This window comes from Talpa europaea (assembly GCF_964194135.1).
Source record: "Talpa europaea genome assembly, chromosome: 2".
In the NCBI taxonomy this organism is placed as follows: domain Eukaryota; kingdom Metazoa; phylum Chordata; class Mammalia; order Eulipotyphla; family Talpidae; genus Talpa; species Talpa europaea.
This window is the reverse complement of record NC_140068.1, coordinates 17,844,926-17,864,323: the sequence shown is the minus strand read 5'-3', so window position 1 is coordinate 17,864,323 and position 19,398 is coordinate 17,844,926. Positions and strand designations below refer to the sequence as shown.

Below are 19,398 nucleotides of genomic sequence, written 5' to 3'. Positions count from 1 at the left end.
CTTTCTTATCCTTCCTTTTGTTCCCAAGAATCAAACAAAAAAAAGTGAAAAACATTGTCTTCTCTTTCCACCAGCAGAGGGCGGAGGTGTCAAAGGCGTAGTAACCACTAAGCGCTGGCACACAGAGATTGTCCCTGATGAGAACCCGTAGTTGACTTGCTGTCGCTGAGCAACGGGGGGAGTGGGCGGGACTTGCCTTGCGCGATCCTGCGCGCGACGCTCCAGACGGAAGCGGAAATGTCGGTGGAGCGCGAGTAGGAAGTGGTGATCCCTGGAGTGGAGATGGCGGCGCTTGCTCCGCTACCCCCACTCCCCCCACAATTTAAGAGCATACAGCATCATCTGAGGACGGCTCAGGAGCATGACAAGCGGGACCCTGTGGTGGCCTATTACTGTGAGTCTTTTTGAGTGACCCCGCGTCTCCTTACCCTCCGGGCTCACGCATCACCCCTTGGTTTGGGGGGTAGGCCCCGCCCCCCGGCTTTAGATTTGAGCTCTGACCTCTGGCGGGGCCTGAGAACACCTCGGGACTCCGCGCTTCTCAAAAATCCCGACCTCCTGCTCCCGAAAGGCAGAACTCTAAAAGCATCATGGTGCCCACTGAGCCTCCTCTCTCGAGCGTAAATGTGCCTAAACTGAGTCCATGGGTCGATGAACTCTGGCACGGCTGCCCGGTGCCTTTCTGTGTCTACGCAAGAGCCTCCTGTCTCAGCCAGGGAATCCCCAAAACAACCTGGGTGCTTGAGTATGAGTTCGCGTTGAAACAAAGGTGATGAGAATCACAGAGACTGGAGGGATGTGGATAAAAGGAAGACTAGCTGTAAACAGTAATTTCAGCTTAATTGTAACACGCAGACTTACTCAGAAACTCATAAATGGTTAAAAGAAGTGTCTCCTACCATCACTTGCATTTGACCATTTTCCCTTTTGCATACAAACTGCTCTCCCACCGATGAACTTTTCCTAGGGTGAGACCTTTGGAAGTAATACGCTCACTAGGATTGATTGTGATACATATAATCTGCAGTTGATAGTAAACACGGATAAGCTTGGTCAAACATTTTCCTTTGTGGTGGAGAGAGGAGCTGCAGCAGTTTTATATATACTTTATTTTACGTCCCGTATTATAATTTCACTGCAAATAAAACAAGTGACCGAGCAACTGCAACTACTCTCAAGGGTTTTTAGAGTTGAGAAACTCATATAATGTATCTCCCGTTGTATACATTACAAGGTTAAGCTAAAATTGATGTCTTGTCATCCCTGCTACTCCAGATGTATCTCATTTGCATTTCTCACATGTTCAGGCCTTGCCAACTTCTGTTTTCTTAGAATGTCTACCTGTTCTCCACTTGGCCGGCTAACTCACATATCACCTGTGTAATCAGATGCAACTCATTGTTCATCTAACTCAGTGTCAGAAGTAGGTAGTGAATTAGTCTCTAGGCTTTCTCTTATTTTGCTCAAGTCTTATAATGTTAATTCTGTTACACTTGTTCTTCAGGTTCCTCAAGCAGGGATCATGAATCATCCATTCAGCATGTATTTATTGAACTTCTGTATGGATCAAATATTATGTGGTGGTTTGGCTACATTTCCTGTATTTACAGAGTTTACCAAACAATACAATGGGTATATTATATCAAATATTAGAAGGTTATGAAGTAAAATAAAAAGGAGAGAGAATGAGGACTAGCACTAATGGGGGGGGGGGAGTTCTGTAGGGGATTTCACTTTCAAAGTGATCAGGAAATGCTTCACTCAGTTCATTTCTGAGCAAAGACTTGAAAGAAGTAAAATGCAGGCCTTGCTTCATCTGGAAAAGTATATTCTCCAAAAAGGGAATTGTTAAGTACAAAAGTCCTGAGTCAGAGGTTTGCATTAAAGAGGATTGAAGAGACAATTGTAAATGGAGTGCATAGAGTTTTCTTATAACAATGAAATAGGAACCCTTGTTCCTGTGTCAAACTAATCCCTATTCATGGAATAAACTAATTCATGGATGCTCTGTTATACACCTTTGTGACTACCCAGGAGCCCTTTATATCCGGTGTCATTATCCTCTCTCTTGCTCTTTTTCTAAACATGCCTTGGTTTTCTTTATTTTAAAAAAATTTAAAAAATAAAAGAAGTTGTCACTATGACATCCCCCTAAGGGATGTCAGACTGTTAGTTACCGACCTGTCTGCACACACAGTTTTTTAATATGTTGTATAAATAAGTTTGAAATAATTGAGGTTGTCTATGCGTCCTTATCTTACTGAATCTTTTCAGCCCATTACAGTATGGTTTTTATGCCAGTAATTTCACTGAAATTCCTCTCGCCAGAGTCACGAACACTTTCATTGCTGAGTCCAAATAGCATTAAAAACACTTTTATATAACACAGACATTTTAAAGAACATATATACTGTATGTATAGAGTTTTGGGAATGGCAAAGTGAACACTACTGTAGACATCATATGTAACATTACTACAATGACTTTTTGCTAATGTGATGGGTGTGAATGGGTTTCTTACTGGATTAAAATTTGCAAACCCTTGAGTCAGGGAGTTTGAGCATCTCTTCATATGTTCACTAACCATTTGTGATTCACTTTTGAAATACTTATTTTCTTAATAACCTAGACACTAATAATCCTTTGTTACATGCATTGCAATTTCTTTTTCAAATTCATGATCTGATTTGTCACTGTGAAGTTCTTTAATGTTCTAAGTCCTTAACTTTAAAATAGTAATTTATCAATTTCTACTTTATGACTGACTTTCTGATTTTCTAGGCCTTGATTTATTTTTATGTACCTTGAGATTTTGACTTTCTGAACTTCTGGTTGGGTGTCTTAAAAATTCTGGGAATTTACTGCTAATCTGTTCAGGTATTGAGTCTCTACTACCTATTCTGTAGTGAAATTTTGATTAGCTATATGTTGAACTTTACTCCTTCAACTTGTTTGTGTCATTTTCACAGTTTTCCTCCCTTTGTCTCTCTGTGCCTTGTTCTATGTTCTCTTCATATGTCCTATTGTATAATACATTTATTCCTGCTTTCGTATTTTATTCCTAGATGTTCTTTTTTGATTTCAAATTATTGTAGTTAGTCTTTTGTTACCATATTCTTTTAACACTCCAGTTTCTGTAAATACTTTGAAAATACTTATTATTTGCTGTGTGATAACTCCCTTAGCTTCTTTATTTGTGGGTCTGATTCTGCTGTTTAATAGAATACTGCAGATAGATTACTTTTTTTCTTACAATTTTTGCGCTAATCACACTAAACAAGTGCTATATAAACTTTAGTATACAAGTAATTCTACAGGAATCAGTTTCCATATTCTCAACTTCCATGTTTCTTTCCTGACAAAGCTTCTTTGCAAAGCGGTGTGCTGCTTCTCTTCCCCACATCCTGTTCACAATTGCCTTTCTTCTGCCTTACAGAAGATGTGCTGTCATGTCTCATGAGTGCTTTTGTGGTGTATTGCCCTGGAGAGAAAGGTAGAAAATTCTCCAGGGAAAAGGGTTATTTCAATTACTGGTGTTAAGTGAAACATCCATTAATTAAAGCATTAAGTAGGGCTGCTTCTCTTTCCCTATCTTGTATGCAAGAAAATCAACCAGAGCAAAGAATAAGCCTTTATTACAAAATGCTGGGCATGAGAAAGGAAGTCAAAGGAACATTCTAATTGGGAGGGAAGGGGTGGGACTTTTTATTAGAGCAGGGAGGAGTTACCTGGGGTTTGTCTTTTTTAGGAATAATTGTTCTGGAAAGAATCTGAGAAGATGAATTATTCTTAGAATCCATTGTTTCATCATTTTGGGTTTTAGCTAGAGGTTTAGCCAGAGGGCATTGTGGGGCCAAGGTCATGTGGAAAAAGGGCATTGGGAGGGTTAGTTGGGGATAAGGTATGGAAGCACCATTCCCTTCTTTTAGACTATAAGTCTTACACTTATATGTGTAACTCTTAAGGGTAATGCTGCTTGTTAAAAATTGACCTGTGTTGGAGTATTCTGAATTACCAAAATGGTAAACATTTTCATTATATGATCTGGCCTATTTGTTCTCTGCTCATTATTAAGGAATAGCATTCCTGAGCTAAGAGCAGAAGAGAAATGCTGAAGGGGGCAGTGCCTGTTTCATCCAAATGACCAGCTCATGTAATGGTCTGTGGCTTATCACAGGTTTAGAATTAAAATGCAGAAATGAGTGGGGCATTTGGGTACTTGCTAACATTTATTAAAACTGGAAAATTAAAGTCATGACTTGCTGAAAAAATAAGCTTCCATTGGCCGATTGGTTTGGCACTGACAACTGATTTGCCATTTATGTAATATGGTGGACATTTACTTTCCTGTAACTAACTAGAGTAAATCTTGAGCTCTGAGCTTTTTTTTTTTTTTTCAAAAATATATTTAAAACATAACATAAAAATATTTACACATTTTTTTTTGAGAAGGAATTTTGAGATTAACAGCATTTTGGTTTGCCCAATCTCATTATCTTAGGATAAACAAGAAGCTTCTGATAGAGAGAAAATACTGACCTTTTATTGTAAACATCACAGAAATTGAGAAAATGAGTAACTTTAATGATGGATGATATCTTTTTTTTTTTTTAAGATTTATTTATTTATACAAGAACCAGGGTACATGCCAGATCCGCGGGAGGGTGAGAGGATTCACCAGAGACAAATCTGGGAACAGAACAGGCAGACTGGTGAAATACACTGCTGAGGGGAGCAGTGGGTGAAACAGGAGAGGTCTGCTGTGCCATATGGGACCCTCACTGGCCAGCCAGGATCAAACTGGTGCTGCAGAGGCTGTGGACAGCTTCACAGCGCTGCGCTCGACTGCCTGTACCACCAGGGGAGGCCCTCCTTTTCTTGTTTTTAAACAGAATTTGAGATAGACCTAATTGAAATTCAACTAAGATTATTAAAAATATTATTTGATAATAGGGGATACATAGTTTTAGGTCAGAAGAAATTGAAAAATTTCAGTTATTTTTATTATGATAAAATTTCTATTCTATCTTCGCTTTATAGGAATAAATTTTCATCTATGTTAAATTCATAAATATGAAAATACGAATAGAATTGATACTCTACTGGTTTATTATGACCATAAATCATATTGATTCATAGATCTGTGCTATGACTCATTTTAAGATGCATTTCCATTAAAAAAAAAATTTTAGGGCCTCCCTGTGGCACAAGGGGGTAAGCACCAGACTATGAAGCAATCCTCAGCCTCTGCAGCACAAGTTCCATCCCTAGCAGGCCAGGGAGCAACCCACATGGTGCAGCAGACCTCTCATGTCTTGCCCGCTGCTCCCCTCAGCAGTGTACTTTGGTCAGTCTGCCTGTTCTGTTTCCCACTCTGTCTCTGGTGAATCCTCTCACCCACCACATCTCTGGCCTGCACCCCAGCTCTTGTATGTATAAATAAATGAATCTTTAAATTTTTTTTTTTTTTTTACTTTTTGCGTTTAGGGATTAGAGAAGTTGTAGCTTGTATTAAATAGCAAAAAAAAACTTTAGTCACCTCTAGTATCCCCATATGTCAGAAGAATATATAAGTGCCTTTTATCATTTGAACTCTGAACCATCTTTTATAGTTTTTGTTTGTTTTTTAAAGATTTATTTATGCATACAAGAGCTGGGGTACAGGCCATATGTGGGAGGATGAGAAGATTCAGAGTGGGGAACAGAACAGGCTGACCGACTGAAACACACTGCTGAAGGGAGCAGTGGGCGAGGCAGGAGAGGTCTGCCGTGCCATGTGGGTATCTCCAAGGTCAGCCAGGTTCGAACCCGCACTGCAGAGGCTTCAGACAGCGCTGCGCTCAACCGCCTGTGCCACCAGGGAGGCGCCCATCTTTTATAGTTTTAATCAAACTGAATTTCATTTCAGTGAGCCTTTCTTCCTCTTATTCTCCAAGTCTTCCAGCATCCTGTTCCTCTGCCTTGACACCTCTTTCTCACCACCCTAATCTAATCTATTTTATCCTGGAGGTGCTAGATGAAATTTCACTTTCTCACTAGTTTTAAGGTGCTGCTCCTCTTTGTCTCCTTTGTGCCTTGTGTGACTTTACCTTAATAGTTTTTCATTTGCCTGTCGTCCCTTCTAGACTGTAAACTTAGAATGCTTGCACCCAGGGTACTCTTTATTTATTTACACTGCCAGACAGTGCTAGACCACGAAAGATAATTACATAATAAAGAATAGCTGCTCAAAAAATTGTTTAATTTGACCTTATTTTAAGGCCATAGTGGTCCCTGGAGGGCACTTTGGTCCTATAGTCAGCGAATAAAGAAGCTGGACAACTAACACATGTAGCTCTTGGCATTTGTAACAGCTTTCCTTCAGGATATCTGAATGCATCCCAACAGTTGTCCCTATCCTTCTATAATTTTAGTAAGTGATGAACAAGACCTGAATGACAGATGCCTCATGATCAATGGTTGTATGGAAGATTGTTGATAATTGGTAATAATTAGAAAACCAGTTACAGAGTGAGTGAGCAAAGGAACTAGTTTAAATTGTTGAAAGGGGGAGGAAGGGCCTGACAAAATGCCATTGCAATAATTTGAGAGATTCTGGTAAGTGGAGGGAGGAAACAAGACAGACTTGATGTCATTAACAATATAATTCTGAGCATTATATGTTTATTTTTTTTTTCTTTAAAGCGGCCAGAAAATATTTGAGTTTCTACTGAACACAGACACTATATGATTAATATGTTGATTCTATCAGGTTTGGCGCTGTAGAAAAGCTAAGCCCATAAAGACATATCCTTTCATATTTGCTGAACTAGACCTGTCAAATTTCAAGTTTAGTTTTCTGAAGTTTCCTCTAGGGGGTGATATTGTACAATTAGTAAACATTCCACGACCATGTATACATGTTCTTGAGAGTCATTGTTTATATGATAATAGAGAAAAACAGTTATCCAGCAAGTTGTAACTATATATGGTTGTTTCAGTTTGGCGATGTTACTAGACATAAAAGTGTAAAATTTTAATTTAGATTAATTAAAGACAAAATAATACTGGGTTTCTTCATTGGTGTTGGTAGGTCATATGCATATTAGCATGAATAATCAGTTGTTTTACTGTTGTTAGTCACACAGAAATCGGGCTTTCTTAAAGCCAGACAAGTTTAAGACAGTGGAGTGATTTTTTTTCCCCTTTTTTGTGGAATGCTGGCAGATCACTGGTGTCCCCTCATTTGTTCCCTTTCTCCATGGTTATGGTCTTCTGCTGTTTCCATTGTCAGAAAACTTGTTTCATATATTTGTCCACCTTCGTTTTTGTTGTTTATTAGCAAGATGGTAAATATAGTTACTCCATTATGGCCAGAATTGGAATCTATGGCCTCATTTTAATAATTAAGTAAGTCACCTAATGTTTGCTAGATACCAGAACAGTCTTAGTAGGAGTTCAGGAATAGCTCGTAGCTAAAGCTGCTATACTATAACAGAAATCCAAAAATATCAGCATGAAGCAAATACCCTTTTTTAGTAGACATGCACTCAAACTTTCTTTTCAATCTTTGATTCAGAAGTTTTTCACAAAAGGTAATACTAGCCATATGGCAGACAGATTATTGTTTGTTAATAAATTAATAGAGCGATACATTGCACTGTATTCATTGGGATAAGAATTGCTTTTTTTTTTTTTAAGATTTATTTATTTATACAAGCACTGGGTACAGTCAGAAGCGCGGGAGGGTGAGAGAATTCACCAGAGCCAGAGCAGGGAGCAGAATAGGCAGAAGGACCGAAGTGCACTGCTGAGGGGAGCAGCGGGCGGCAGGAGAGGTCTGCGCGCCATGTGGGACCCTCCTCTGGTGGCCGGGGAGCAGCCTGGGATCGAACCGGCACTGCAGAGGCTGCGGGCAGCTTCGCAACCCAGCGCTCAACCGCTGCGCCACCAGGGAGGCCCAAGAATTGCTTTTGAGCATCAGTACAAATCATAGTTATCCCTATTTTGCCGCATTTATTAACATATTAAAGCATAATTTTTCACTATAGCTTTTCTATCTTTTTTGCATATTTATATTTTGCATTTCATATTTTCGTATTTCTCAAGGATAAGCAAGGATTTGGTTGACTGTTAGTGTTTAGATTTTATGGAACTTTGAATTACACATATCTTCAGGATTAATAAATGTTTGTCTCCTAAATGCCTCACATTAAATTAAAGTTGGATCAGAAAGTATTTAATCCTTTTGCAAATATGCCTCATTACTCATCTTCAAATAATATTTATTCATAAAAATAAAAACATTTCCTTGATGAATAAGTCAAATATAATTTCTTATAGATGATTTTAGCTACACATTTATTTGTTCTGTTTTAGTAGGTAGTTTTCCATGTTAGACATTAATTTTTCATCATGTTGCCGCTGCTACAATGAATTACTTGTCTCGAACAGAGTTCTACTGAAAGTGATCCTTTTATCCAGCCTCATGGTAAAAGTAAAAGTATTTATTTTCATAAGTAGATTTAAGTCTTTTTACTTATATTAATATTAGAGAATATATCTTGTGGTACATTTTCTAAATTTAAAAATTATATGCCACATAAGATAATGTAAAATGTAAAAGCCAGAGTAATTTTTATTGTAAATCTTTCCAATTCTGAGATGAACTCATTCTTCAATTATAGGTATTATTATACTATAATACCCTTGTTTATAAGACTAAATATTCATGTTAACCAAGAAAAAAATGCACATATGCAGGACCAGTAAACTATATTGTCATTAGACTGTACTTTAAGTGTCGCTATATTGTGGCTTTAAGGGACATAAAGCCAATATTTTTGTTTATCTTGTGAGGAAGGATAATGATACTTGTGGGCATAGTGAAGTGGGAATAATTTGAATTTTGTTCAAAGTATGTATTCATTCTCCATTTTTATTGTAAGCAAAGAAATAGGAGTAAAATGTTAGAAACTGAGAACTACTTTTTACAAAGGAATAAATCATTTTTGCTTAATAACAAGAAAGCACTGAATTACTTTTCTACATGTCTGCATGGTGGTTGAGTGCTGAGACGGCCACCATAAAGTGTCCATAAGGTGAATCTAAGGGTTAGCTTTACTTTCTATGCTGGATAGCCATGTAAACCCCAAAATGGTTTACCAAGTAGCTGACATCCTACCTCTATGGATGGTAGGATTCACACAGCGTTCACCACCATGGTAAGAAAATATGGAGAAGGACCTCTTAAGAAAATGAAATTATCTGTTACTGTTTCCTCATATTATGATGCTGCCTAATCTTATGTGTGGATTGACTTCTGTTAAATTTTTTCCGTGTGTAACGTTGTTGTTTTTAAAAATATTAAATTATATTTGAAAATTATATTTGGGAGGTTGAGAGGGCAAGAATTAAGTTCATTTGAGGTTGATAATTAGATTTGTAGTGATGCTGAACTTCCACTGGTCTCTGCTGCTTGTGTGTAGGCATCGAGAAAGAAGGTAGTTGAGTTTATTATATGAGTATGCTTTTGCCAGAGGACTGTAATAAAAATATTCAGGGGAAGAAAGATATAGGGCAGTAAAGTTCTAGGAAAAAATATAGCAGGTTTTTGAATAATGTCGTTTTGTTCAACATAGGTTTATTATTATATTTATAAGGGAAAAAAATCAATTCCCAACTTGGAGCAGTGTAGATTTGGCACATTCCCCCTATGTCTGCAAGGATTTTCTCTGGGTATTCAGTTTCCTCCCACATTTAAAAGATGAGCGCACTACGTTCACTGCTCTGTCTAAATTTTCCCAGTCAGAGCGAGTGAGGGTTTGCTTGTGCCCCTCGATGAAAGAGTGTCCTGTCCAGGGTTGGTTCCACCCAGTGCCCTAGGAGACCAGGATAGGTTTTGGCCACCTGTGACCCTACATTGGAATAAGGGGTTGGAAAGTGAGTGAGGAATGAATGAATACAAATTAGTATTGAATCTTAGAAGTTTTTGTTTCTTTAGAAGTTTGGTGACGTTTTTGTGACCAGAAACATACTTCAGGAAGTTTGGTCTCGTTTATATCAAGTTGCCGCCGTAAATTGGCTTCACTACAGTCTCAGTTCCTAAGACCCTGTCAATAAGTAAGAGCTTACTGTATTGTAAAATCAAATTTGGTTGCAGAATCATTAAAGGAGAGAAGACGAATTATAGAGAAATGGGTAACAGGAAACCCATTGTGATAGGTATAATTGAATATTGGATGAAAAGGAAATTGGGTTTACAGTGGGATGCTTGATAGGCTGATTTTGGAGATGGGACACTTTGAGATGGTAATTAAACTACAGAGTGACTGGTGTATAAGGGAGAATATATGCAATTATTGGATGTCAGAGAGCAATAAGAATTGAGAACATGGTGCTGTGTATGCATGAGAATTAGATTTCCTTTCTTACGCAGAAAATCTGAAATAATAATGGCTAAGTAAAATAAGAATTTACTCTTGCTTAAAATCTGATGCAGTGCCCTGGGCAAGTGTGCCAATTCCATGAAGTCATTAGGTGTACCCAAGCTCTTTCCAATTTCATATATATAAACCAGCACAGGATTACAATGTCCAAAGTTGCCTTGTGGTCCAAGATATCTACTAGTGTTTCAGTCACCTTATTTTTAATGCAGGCAGCAGAAAGGAGAAAAGGAAAAGGGTCAGTAAGATCTTCCCTTGCTATCATTCCCCTTTTTAAGGTGATTCTCCAGGAATCTCTCCTAACAATTTCTGGTATTAGTCTGGTATTAGTCAATTTCACATATTAGTCTTAGTTAGATGACTGTTGCTTTGAGGAATAGTGGGAAATGTGCTACTTGGGTTCATAGTTTATAACCCCCTAGTGATGGAGGGGTCTTGTTAGTAAAGATGGAAAGAATGAATATGGATAGACAGCTAGCAGTATTGATTACCCATGTGAAAATTTCAAGGTGATGGATAGAGCCTAAGATTAATGGCAATTTAAGACTTAACCAGATCAAGTGAAAGAAAGTAGCATGAAATTTATTTCGAATACATTGAGGAAAACCTTAAGACAGAGGGCAGAGGAATCTGAGGAGATATATGGAGAGGAGTTTGTTCTAAAACATTAGTTAAGGAAATATCCATAGAAGGAATGAGGTGTAGGGAAAAGGCATGGGCTGATGGGGGTAAGAAAGTAGTTATTATTAAAAAGAGTGAGAAATAGTGATCCTTAATCTTTTGATCATCTATACGTAAGAGAATTAAAGTCTCTTATGTATATTTTATATTACATGTATGTATTGATGTGGTAATGCTATATGTATAACAAAATATTATAAAAAATAGAAACTTTAAAAAATGAAATAAAAATGTCAATAAAAATTCTAATATAGTCTTCTACATACACCAGCCAATTTTCTTACCAGTCCCTGTCATCATGGTTGGTCTCAAAGGCCTCAGCCTCAATATGGCATAGGGTGGTGACTCTATTAGGGGAAATATGAGTAACCCAGCATAGAAATGATCTGTTACATTAAACAAGGAGGTCATTAAAGGCTCTAACCCTGGACTGCCTCCATATGCAAACTGAAATCTAAGCTGCAAATGCCTTAAAAATACCGATCAAAATACTGAGGATGGCCAATCACAACAGCTTAGCCTTTAAACCTGTCAAATAATATCTTTTCTTCACTTTCACACTTTCTCTATGTAAGTCTTTCCTCTGGCTTCTGTAGGTAGATTTTGTAGGTAGATTTTGGTGTTGTACAGTTCAAATCAGTTTTTCTCAAGTTAACTCTTAAAAAAATATTTAATGCCTCACTTCATCTTTACCAGTCTCTAATCTCAACTAAAAGTCTCCTCTTAAAATAAGAATAAGAATGTTTAAAATTCTTCAGAAATTTTGGGTAATACAGTAAGAAATACTGAAATTAAGGGAAGAAAAGGTGTGAGTTACAAGAATCACATAAAGAGATGACATTTGACCTAAGATAACAATGAGATCAAATAGGTAGGAAATGTTAAAAAATATATTAAAAAAGAAATCTCAAATCATTAGAAAAAGGAAGGATTATTTATTAAGGATTTTGATACGGGTGTCAGGATCTTGAAGTTAGATTACACAGGTAATGACTGGTGAATCCTCTCATCCCCCTGTACCTCTGGCCTATACCCCAGTTCTTGTATGCATAAATAAATCTTTTTAAAAAACTGAAAATGCATACAGATGGTATAAATATGTATTATGAATTTGAACTGTAATACATTTGAATTGTGCATTTGAATTGTAAATCCTGAGAGTAGCTCTCATATACCAAGCCATGTTATAAAACTGGAGTAGATAAAGCAGAAGATAGCCAGTATTCAGAAATGAGGGCTCTGTCTCATGAAAACTTAACATATGTTAATGAATGATAAAAGTGACATTTAAATCATTAGGATAGAATGAGCTGTTCTTTTATTTTTCTATCCAGAAAATGTTTACTGAAGGCCAAGCACTATTCTACATGCCAGGGATACATTGGCCATCATCATGGTACTTAAATTCAAATTTAAGGATGAATACATAGGAAGAGGATAGAGTTCACAAGATTCATAGGGGTGGGGGCAACATTATATCCCTGCTTACTACTCTACAAAGAACCTGCCACAGGCAATGTGTTATAAAGCAAAAAACCCAATAGAAAATTCAAGTGAAGATTTTTGTTTTCATAGCTATTCATGAAGGAGGTTATAGAGCTATCCAGTAAATATCTAATACCTTTTCTGTAGTGAAAATGGAAATCAAACTGAGATAACACTTGCAGTTCTGAGAGTGACAGGAAGTTTTAATGATACCATTTCTTTTCCATGAGTCTGGGGGAAGTGAGTGCTTGTCTGTGTTGCAGATATAACTGTATGTTGGTAATCTGTTTGGGAGGAGAGTTTAAGAGTAGTTCTCAAAGAACAAGATACACATGCTATGACCCAGCAGTTCCACATCTTGTTAGCTGCCTCAGGGTAGTCTTGAATGTAGGCACAAGAAGGTATGGTATTGGCAACATGATTTGTATTAATAAACATCCAACTGCTGCCTGAATGTGCTTCAGTTAGAATGTGTGTCCATACTGGGGAGCACTGTAGTGCTCACAGAAATCCCCAGAACATGTTGATCAGTGTAAGTTACAGACAATATATGTATGTACCAATAATAACAGCAGTTACCCCCAAACTGTTTAGCATTGGCCTGTTAGCATCATAGGTGTTATTTAGAATGCTTTCAAAGAGCATATGTATTTTTTTCACTTGTGTACTTAAATCATTATAGCAGTTCTCCTTATTAGCCTTAGTTAATAGCTTGCATTCCCCACTTTCTTAGCCCTTATTGTATGTTTTATCATTATCACTTATCTGGCACTTGGCAAGTGCTTTTGTACATTTGGTAGCCTTTCAAGTTGCAAGTCTTCTAAGAGTGTAGGCTCTAGTCCTATTTTTTAATATAAAAATATCAAAAGAAAACATTTAGTGAAAATTTGTAATCATGAATTGCTTGTATCTTTGGAAAACACTTTTATGTTCTTTTTATTTGTAAGTGGGTAAATAAAAGTTTGACTTCTAAATTTATTTAAAATTTAAATGATTTATTAGACAAAACCCATTTTAAAATTTGTTCGTAAAAAAGATGTTAGCAAATGAAATTGCTCAAATCACATTTTCCTTTTTTTTTTTAATTTTTATGGGGGTTTTGAAAATTTACTAAAAATGAAAAATTAGAAAACTTTTATGACTTTTTTTTAAGATTTATTTATTTATTTGTTTGTTTGTTTATTTATTTATACAAGAACTGGGTATGGTCAGAAGCGTGGGAGGATGAGAGAATTCACCAGAGACAGAGCAGGGAACAGAACAGGCAGACTGATGAAATACACTACTGAGGGGAGCAGCGGGCGGTAGGAGAGGTCTGCGCGCCATGTGGGACCCTCCTCCGGTGGCCCGGGAGCAGCCAGGGATCAAACCGGTTCTGCAGAGGCTGCGGGCAGCTTCACAACCCAGCGCTCAACCGCTGCGCCACCAGGGAGGCCCAGGAAACTTTTATACAAACATATGTCAATTTTAGCTTCCACATTGTTGTCCACACACACAAAATAGTGAAACATGAACTCCTTTTATTAAACCTGTAGCCCATGATCATAGTGGCAGCCAGCCCAATTCAACACTTTTTCTTTTTTCATAGGTCGTTTATATTCGATGCAAACTGGAATGAAGATTGATAGTAAAACTCCTGAATGTCGTAAATTTTTATCAAAGCTAATGGATCAGTTAGAAGCTGTAAGTTCATCCTGATAATTTATTTTGTGATTAATGCTTAAAATGCCGTTTTATTTCATTTATGCATGTGCATATTGCTATTCTGGTTGTTTCCCTTGGCAGCAGTCAGCGACATTTTTATAGCTGAGGAAAAATTAGACGCAAATTTTTATTTGCATCATACTGCTAAGGGAGTTGTAAGCATAAATTAGATCCAGTGTCATTGCATATATTATTATATCTTGTTCCATGTTATCATAAATGGCCTTTGAGTCATCCTTTCATGAGTAACAGACCCTGGAAATCTACATAATTGTAAATTGTATTAATTTGAGAGATACATATCTGTAAATTTAAGCTTCCATAACTGAATTCTAAGTTTGTCATTATATACCTTACTTAGAATTATATCTTTTTTATTGTGCTCTATTAGCTAGTGATACTATTTTAAGATGTAATGATCCTTCTAGTTTTTTTTATATATATTTGATAGAGGAAATTGAGATGGAAATGAAAGTTAAATTTTTTCATTATAAGTGGTTAGGATAAAATTTCCTAATTCCAATTAATACATTATTTGGAAATATTTTTTGGATGCTTTACGTGTGTGTACCTGAAATGTGTTATCTTTTTATTCTTGGTTATTTTTATTTTTAGAGCTAAATTATACTTTTAAAATATCAGTGTATTTCATTAAAATTTTGTAAGCGTTGAATTTTATTTTAAATACCTTGGACTGCAACAGCAATTGTCTTTTACAAGATTTAATTGAGAACATATTTATAGAAATGAATGTAAATAATTTGCTTATAATGATTATTAGGATTATTTGTACTTAAGCATATAGTTTTGTGAGTTAAAAGCTGTAAACTTTCTATCTGGTTTTATTTTAGCTTAAGAAACAGTTGGGTGATAATGAAGCTGTCACTCAAGAAATAGTTGGTTGTGCCCATTTGGAGAATTATGCACTGAAAATGTTTTTGTACGCAGATAATGAAGATCGAGCTGGGCGATTTCATAAGTAAGTAAATAAAGAGGAAAATTAAAATTGCATGTTTAATTATAATACTTTTATATATCACATGTAATTTAATTATAATAATGACCAGAATTACTTAATTTGTATTGAATACTTTCTAACTTCCCAATTAATGATTTATATTTTTTTCTTAAATTACTTGTAGAATCTTAGAATGATTTTGGCTATAAATGTAATTTTGTTTTTAGAGAAAATAACTGAAAATTACCCAGCCCAGACTCATTTTTCAGTAAGTATTCCTTAAGTAGCCATTCTTGCATATAAGAGTGGATTTTATCCAAAACCAGCCTTGTTCAGTTATGATGATTTAAAAAATTCCCAACCCTGCTAATTCAAATGGGATATCATTTTTGTAATAATACATATATATTCATGGATTGATGTGGATTCAGGTAACACTATAATTATATTTTCTAAAATTAGAAGTATACCATAAAACTTTGTTGTTAACATTTACTTATATATGTGTTGTTACTTCTAAGGAGATTACAAAAGAAGCTCCATTGTGTTCTTGAAGCGCCATTGTGTTCTGATTTTATTTAAAACATTAATTTCAGAGTACTTTATAAACATTGGAATTTTTGCTTATAACCAGTGAGTAGTACTATATGGTTTTCATTTAAACTAGACCAGCACTCTTTTCTCTTCCAGAAACATGATTAAGTCCTTCTATACTGCAAGTCTTTTAATAGATGTCATAACAGTGTTTGGAGAGCTCACGGATGAAGTAAGTTCACATTCTTTATTGTTTTATATCTCCAGATCAATATTGCTACTGTTTAATCAGTTTTGTTACTGCTTTGCTTAAAGCCTCATGTCACATTTTAAAATGTAAAAACACTCCCTGTTGGCGCAAGGGGTTAAGATGCAACCTATGAAGCAGTCCTCAGCCACTGCAGCAGGAGTTTGATTCCCGGCCAGCCAGGGAGCCACCCACATGGCGCAGCAGACCTCTCCTATCTTGCCTGCTGCTCCCCTCAGCAGTGTATGTCATTCAAATCTGCCTGTTCTATTCCCCACTCTGTCTCTAGTGAATCCTCTCACCCCACCCCCCACACCTCTGGCCTGACCCCAGCTCTTGTATGCATAAATAAATAAATCCTTAAAAAAAAAAAGTAAAAACAAAAGATGAAATTATTTTTCATAATATACCTTATTTTTTGTAGTAAGTTCTTAACTACACTTTAGCAAATGCATGACTACTGAATTGAACAACTCAAGTTTGGAGTTTAATTTTATTAAGTGTTTAAGTATTCCTGATCCTGTATGCTGTTAAATTTCTACACTGTTATTTGGTAAACATACTGGAGGCAGACTCTTTTTTTTTTTTTTTAAAGATTTATTTTATTTATACATACAACAAATGGGGTGTAGGTCAGAGGTGCAGGGGTTGAGAGGATTCACCAGAGACAGAATGGGGAGTAGAATAGCAGATCTACTGAAATATACTGCTGAGGGTAACAGCAGCAACACAGAAGTGGTCTGCTGCGCCATGTGGGTTAGCTCCCTAGCAGAGGATCGAACTTATGTTGCAGTGCCTGGTGATAGCTTGATTGTGCTGTGTTTTTAACCCCTGCACCACCAGGGAGGCCCTGGAGGCAGACTTTTTAGGATTTTTTTTTCCTATTTCAATTGTACTCAGAAATATTGCTTCTAATTTGTTTCTATTGTAAAATATATTAGAATTTGATATTTTATGAGATACTTCATAGGTGTTTTATCAGTTTTTTTTTTCCCTCATAACCCTATAAGATAACCAGAGTATATACTCACTTATACATGAGAAAATTGAGGCTAGATGACAAAGTCATTGCTGCGAATTTGGTGGGGTTTTTTTTCACTGTCCTATTTCTTACCATCACTGTGGAAGATTTATTTTCTGAGAGGGGAGATAGTAATGTAAAAAGAAAGAGGAAATAAAGAGCTACAAATAAAACTGATAGAGGCATGGTGATTTGAATATATGAAGAACATTGCTTTCTGTGATGATTTTTTCAAAGTGATGAGCAACTCATACTAACTTTTCAGTCAAATCAAAGGACAGTATATCTATGAGATGTTTATGATTTTATAAAACAATGTCTCAAAACTGCAAAATGTTTATGTATAAAATGAAGGTGAGCTTTAGGCTTTATGATTATAAATTGGGTTTTTGCATTAGCAGAGTTGTGCAGAACATTTTAAAACTATGCCAAGTGTGACCATCCCTTTTATTGCAAAATAATCAGGCATCCCTAGCCCTTGCCCGTACGGCATTCCCATTCCCCAGTTATTCAGATAACCAGAAACCACCCCTAGATATTTCTAAAACACTCTCTAGTATATGGAGTATTAAGAGCCACTGCTGTCAAGTTTTCTTGAAACTGAGTAGTGTCAGAAAAAACAGACCTGGAATGTGAAAACCTGAAATCCTCAGTGAGTATCACCTCATTGTATTCTTAAGCCCTATGGATCTTCTATTTGGTTCTCTTTCTACTCCCATCTCCAGTTTGTTGTTAATGATCCGGATTTTCTTTCCTCTCTGTATTACTAGTATAAGACATTGTGCTAGACGCTTGAGGAATCAAAGGTGATTTAAATATGACATTATGGAAGCTTTATATAATTCAGTAGGGTTTTAGAGAGTACCAGGTTGGCAAAGGAAAATATTGAGACTTCTCATTGGAAAAGTAAATTGTAAACCAGATTAGACTGATAAGAGAGCGCCTGGAATCTTCTGTTGGTGACATTTAAATAAAGAACCATGCCATGGTAAAAATCTATACACTAAACTGGTATAAAGTAGAACTTCAGTGATTTGGCAAAATAACTAGCAAACGATTCCTGTGGAACTTTATACGAGGTGAGTTGGTTTTAATTTCAGGAAAAATAATATGTTTAGACTTAGATTTTAAAATTTAATGTTAAAGTATGGCATTCAAAAAGAAATTTCCAAGATCTTAGAAATAAATAGTTGAGACATTCACAAAATAGAGATGACAGTTCAAGTTAGGTGATTAGACAAACCCTCAGGTAAGAGGATAATTTTGAAGGAGAGAGAGGATGGTCAAATAAACATCTTGCATTTACAGTGTAAGAAGTGACTGAAGGAATACATTAGAGAAGTAGATAGAAATTCAAGATATCATAGAAGATTCTGTTAAGACAAAGCAACAGATCAGTTTGCCAAATACTTTCTAGAGAACTCTCCTTTCTCTCCTACTTGTCCTTACTTTGAGAAGTTGCTTTGCCCACGTATCTCACAAGTAAGCACACACAGACCTTTGAAGTTATAACTTCCAGTAATGGAAAGTCCAGATAACAGGTAAAGTAATAGACATAGGAAAAAGAACAAAACGTCCAGAAGTCTTAAGTGAGTAAAGTAGGTTTTGTCTTTGTTTTTACTGAAGGAACACATAAATATCTCCACACATAATTAGTACATGATTCATCTGCATTTCATAAGAAAAATCTAGGGTTATATTTAAGTGTCTTAACAAAGAACAATTTCCTTAGTTATTTGAACATTGTAGAGCAGGGACTTTGAATGGGGCAAATAAGAGGACTAATACAGGAGTTGGGAGGGTAGTTTAGAGACCACAGATACTAAAATATATCTGTAGAAGAGTGGAGGAGAATTTTCCCAAAATGTCAGCACTCTCTTATTTCCCTCTTTCACCATCCAACTTGTTACCTATGCCCATCTGCCTGCACTGTTACCAAAATAAAGTAGGAAATTGCATCTGTGTTGATGGTTAAAGGATCCAGATAGCTGAAAGGATCTGAAATGGTACAGAGAATAGGAATAAGACATTCTAATGCCAGCAAGGAAAAGGAAGTCCCCGTAATTACTTGAAGAAGCTGAGACTTATTCTTAGGGACTTCATATAAATCGTGCATATTTAAATTAGAAAATATGTCCCAAAGTACACAATATATAAATGCTTTTCACTAACTTACATATTAGTTAAAAATATGCAAAGTTCGTACATCTAACAAGTTGTATGTGTGCCCATCCATCAAAATTTATCATGTTTCACAGTATTAATATTTCTCATATCCATTATTATATGGCTAGTGAAGTGACTTTTGACCATTAACTATATAAAATCAACCAGCAAGGATTAA

At 36.2% G+C, this 19,398-nt stretch overlaps 1 protein-coding gene across 3 annotated transcripts in view; it reads left to right on the top strand.

Moving 5' to 3' along the window:
• Nucleotides 1-282: 282 nt before the first annotated feature.
• VTA1 (vesicle trafficking 1) overlaps nt 283-19,398 on the top strand; it is a gene marked incomplete at both ends in the record, with an annotated part of 43,356 nt that continues 24,240 nt past the window's right edge. For 2 of the 3 annotated variants that reach the window (XM_084227870.1, XM_084227869.1), the window contains 4 exons: nt 283-394; nt 14,179-14,273; nt 15,146-15,273; nt 15,943-16,018. In XM_084227870.1, coding sequence (XP_084083996.1) covers nt 283-394; nt 14,179-14,273; nt 15,146-15,273; nt 15,943-16,018 — 411 coding nt within the window. The remainder of the gene's footprint in view (nt 395-14,178; nt 14,274-15,145; nt 15,274-15,942; nt 16,019-19,398) is intronic. The other variant, XM_084227871.1, reaches the window with a different exon arrangement.